This window comes from Vespula pensylvanica, chromosome 22 (assembly GCF_014466175.1).
Source record: "Vespula pensylvanica isolate Volc-1 chromosome 22, ASM1446617v1, whole genome shotgun sequence".
NCBI classification, from domain to species: domain Eukaryota; kingdom Metazoa; phylum Arthropoda; class Insecta; order Hymenoptera; family Vespidae; genus Vespula; species Vespula pensylvanica.
In genome coordinates this window covers 3050763-3055300 of record NC_057706.1, presented here as the reverse complement: position 1 = coordinate 3055300, position 4538 = coordinate 3050763, and the positions used below count along the sequence as shown (strand labels likewise).

At 26.8% G+C, this 4538-nt stretch overlaps 1 protein-coding gene across 1 annotated transcript; it reads left to right on the top strand.

Annotated features, from left to right (window-relative positions):
• Positions 1–268: 268 nt before the first annotated feature.
• Positions 269–3552, top strand: LOC122636496 (paraplegin). Its single transcript, XM_043827763.1, has 9 exons — positions 269–567; positions 634–900; positions 1015–1246; positions 1344–1652; positions 1774–1942; positions 2041–2390; positions 2508–3004; positions 3096–3221; positions 3299–3552. Exons 1-9 carry the CDS (start codon positions 388–390, stop codon positions 3458–3460), a joined length of 2292 nt encoding a protein of 763 aa, XP_043683698.1. The 5' UTR covers positions 269–387; the 3' UTR covers positions 3461–3552.
• Positions 3553–4538: the final 986 nt, after the last annotated feature.

The window sequence follows — 4538 nt, the reverse complement described above, 5'->3', positions numbered from 1 at the left end:
TTTTCTCAAAATTCCCACGAGAATCATCGAACATCCTTTTGCACAGATTTTCGATAGAGTAACTATTATTTGAGTTGTTACTTATATGTATATATACATGCATTAAGAACATTTGTTTACATGTTATGTCATCAATCGTTTTTAATTTTTAAATAACTCATAAATAATAAATGTTAGTTCTTTTATATCATGTGTAGTTGTTAGATATAAAATGTCTATCCTTTAATAGGTAAAGATCACAATACATATAAATACGTATATATTCCGTGCAACCGCATGTGATGTCATTTCTACGCAGTTACCGAGTTGTTCAGGATTGTTACGCATTGTGCACTGTTATTTTCATCAACCGATGCGCATAACAGTTAAATATAAAATAAACAAAAGATGCAAAATTTAACAAAATGTTCGAGCCGGCATTATTTTATACCATACAAAATAATAAACTTGTCTTCGAACCATGATATCGTCTTTAAACATGGAATTGATACAATTTTTAACCTCAGATATATAAATGCTAATGGGAATATTAAATTGAAAAGATTACCGATTTTAGAAAGACATCATGTAAGTATTACTATGATTTTCTACTAAACAATAAAATAGTATAATAATGAAACATTTTGATTTTAGTTATTAAATAAAGCGCATACAAAATATGGCATGGTACAATCGGCACTGCAGGATTATTTCAATAATCAATGTAAATTATTAAAATTTGGAAGCTATAGAAATTTTAGTACAAGTTCTTCGCATAATAAAGAAGAAGATAATAACAAGTCGTCAAAAAATAATGACTCGGATCCTGTAAAATATATAATATTGAGTTTTTTAAAAATTGGTGCGGTAGTAGCATTTCTATATTTTATTGGAAAACATATATTATTCACTTCCACAGAAGTTAGTATTAAATACTTTATTAAATACACTTTATTTAATATATATTTCTTGTCTTTATATCACTTAAAAAGTAGATAATTCTAATCATCGTAAAATTTCTAAAAATATGAATAGTCCACAGCAAATATTTCCTGGCGAGAATTTGTACAAGAAATGTTAGCAAAAGGAGAAGTGGAGGAGATCGTAGTGTTCCCATCAACAAATATGGTAAAAATACATCTTTATCCAGGAGCAATTATTAAAGGACAAAAATTACTCTTCCATTCGTATACTATGCATATTCCAAATATTGATCAAATAGAAGAAAAATTAAGAAAAGAAGAGAAAAAACTGGGTATAAAACAAGGTAAGGTATATAAATTTATGGGTAATTTATCAATAATGATATCAATTATACATACTTAATATTATAACTTACTAAATGAATTATATATATTTTTAAGAAAATGGAATATCAGTGATTTATAATCGAAATTCAGAACGTATGATATATATACTGAGATTACTTAGTCTTATCCTCCTTTTATATACACTCTTCAGTAAAACGTCTGTTATAACTAATTTTAAACCATTTATAAGTAAATTGAAAAGTGCAAACTTTACATTGGTTGAACCATCAATGAAACATGGCAAAGGTGTACGCTTTGAGGATGTTGCAGGGCTAAAGGAAGCCAAAATAGAAGTTATGGAATTTGTAGACTATTTAAAACAACCTGAACGATATCAAATTCTTGGAGCTAAAGTACCTAAAGGTAAATATTTATTTGAAATGTTGCTTATAATATATATTTATGTATATACATACATATAATATAATAAAAAGAAATAAATACTTTGTAAATCAAAATTTTCAGTGATCCAAATTACTTTCAGGTGCTTTATTGTTAGGACCACCAGGCTGTGGTAAAACACTATTAGCAAAAGCAGTTGCAACAGAGGCAAATGTACCATTTTTATCTATGAATGGTTCTGAATTTATTGAAGTACTTGGTGGATTAGGTGCTGCACGTGTCAGAGATTTATTTAAAGAAGGAAAGAAAAGGTATAACTTATTATAATAAATTTCATATACAAGATTGTATTTGTGAATACTACACAAAACAGAACATTATTTAATAATATTCTCAAATATTTTTACAGAGCACCTAGTATTATATATATTGATGAAATTGATGCAATTGGTAGAAAACGTTCAGAATCTTCAATTAATACTAATGATGAATCTGAACGAACTCTAAACCAGCTTTTAGTAGAGATGGATGGAATGATATCGAAAGAGAATATCATTGTTCTAGCCTCCACTAATAGAGCAGAAGTTTTAGATAAAGCACTGCTGAGACCTGGCAGGTTTGATAGACACATTTTAATAGATTTACCCACATTGGCAGAAAGAAAACAAATCTTCGAATATCATTTAAAAAAGATTGCTTTGCAAGAAGATGCTTCTAAATACTCTCACTATTTATCGTATCTAACACCTGGGTTTACTGGTATGTATATTTTTTTATAATTCATTCTAAGATATTTAATATATAGGAATACATTTTTTAATAATCATTTATCTACTAAATTTTATAATAATATTTATACACATAATGAACTGACAGGTGCTGATATTGCAAATGTATGTAATGAAGCTGCATTATATGCTGCGAGACAGAAAAAAAAAATTGTTGAAGGTTCTGACCTTATGTATGCAATAGATAGGACAATAGGTGGTACGAAAAAAATAACTAGTACAGTAACACCATCCATGAAACGTGTTATTGCTTATCACGAAGCTGGCCATGCATTAGTAGGATGGTTATTAAAATATACCGATGCTCTGCTTAAAGTAACTATTGTACCTAGAACAAACTTAAGTTTAGGTTTTGCTCAATACACTGAAAGTGATCACAAACTTCAAAGTAAAGAAGAACTCCATGAAAAAATGTGTATGATGTTAGGTGGCCGTGCAGCAGAAAATCTAATTTTTAATCAAATAACAACTGGAGCTCAAAATGATCTAGAAAAAGTAACAAAACTTGCATATCTTCAAATACAACAGTACGGAATGTGTCCTACTTTGGGTCTACTGTCCTTTGATGAAGAATCCACTAGTCAAGTATATATGTTGCAACATATCTTCCAAGATAATTTATTTTAGATTATTATCTATTTCTGTATTATTCTTACTGTTTATTCGTCTTTTACAGAGAACTAAGAAACCATATAGTAAACAATTAGGAAATCTAATGGATGCTGAAGCGCGACGATTAATAGCAGAAGCATATGAAAAAGCACAACAAATAATAGTTGATAATAGAGACAAGTTGGAAAAAGTAAGGTTTTCGTAAGTTTCTTCTTATTAATATAATTTATGATGTATAATAAAACAATCTATTATATGATTATTCAGATAGCTGAAGCTTTGATAGAAAAAGAAACGTTAAATTATGACGACGTAGAAAAGTTAATTGGTCCTCCACCATATGGAAAAAAAAATCTTATTGAGCTAGCTGAATTTGTCATATCTAATCAAACTGACGAATCACATACTGTAAATCCAACAGCAACATAATATAAATTATGACATTGTTATAAATATTCATATATTATGTTACAAACAATAAAATATGTTTAGTAAATTATAACAAATTCATAAATAATTAATAATATTTTTCGTTAAAATAATATAAGGAACTAGTTAACATTTCATTAATCTTCTTCAGTATTTCTTATTTTCATCATAAAGTAAAAAGAACAATTATATTTCTGTAAATGATGATTACATTATCGTAATTATTATCAGTTTACAAACATGTTTCACATACATAAATTTAAATCTACAAGTTTTACAAATTCAGAAACTTAAAAAGTTATAAGATACAATAATTCTATGAATAATACAAAGTTCATTCGAAATTTTTTGTCGCATTTTAATTTTTTTTATCGATGAAAAATATAAATACACGTTGAATTTGTACAATACATGTACATACACTATATATTATTTGAATAACTAAAATATATTTTATGTCATAAATCAAAATCACATTACCTTGTACTTTAATAAGTTTACATTATGTAGTAACAAATCAGAAGAAAGTATTGTTTAAAATACAAAAACACGAGAATACACGTATAGGATATTGATCTCTTATATATCCTTCTATTTAGTTCTTATTACATAAAATTAAAAAAAGTTATGAGAAATTATATCATATATGTAACTACGATATTTCTCTTAATAAAGCATTTCCTTTTCCTATGTCATATTCAAGACCCCAGTATAACCAATATAATAAGTATTGTAAAAATATTGCACCAATTGATCACATCTAAATTTTGGAGAATAATAGAATAAGTAACGATTACGATAAAGCAGTAGTCATTAAAATTTTTCAAATAATATTTTTCGAATATATTACAAATTCTTCAATAACAAAAGTACAACATATATTTGCATATATTAACAATTATTTGTTATAATCTATTCAACACTTCATATTTTCAATAATTACACTATTGCACTAACTGATTAACCAATAATGATAAAACTAGGGTCTTTAAAGACAAAGGTGCAATTATATATAATAAAAAGAAATGGAAGTGAAACATTTATTCATATTAAAACGATTTATAGACGCGAGGAAGAA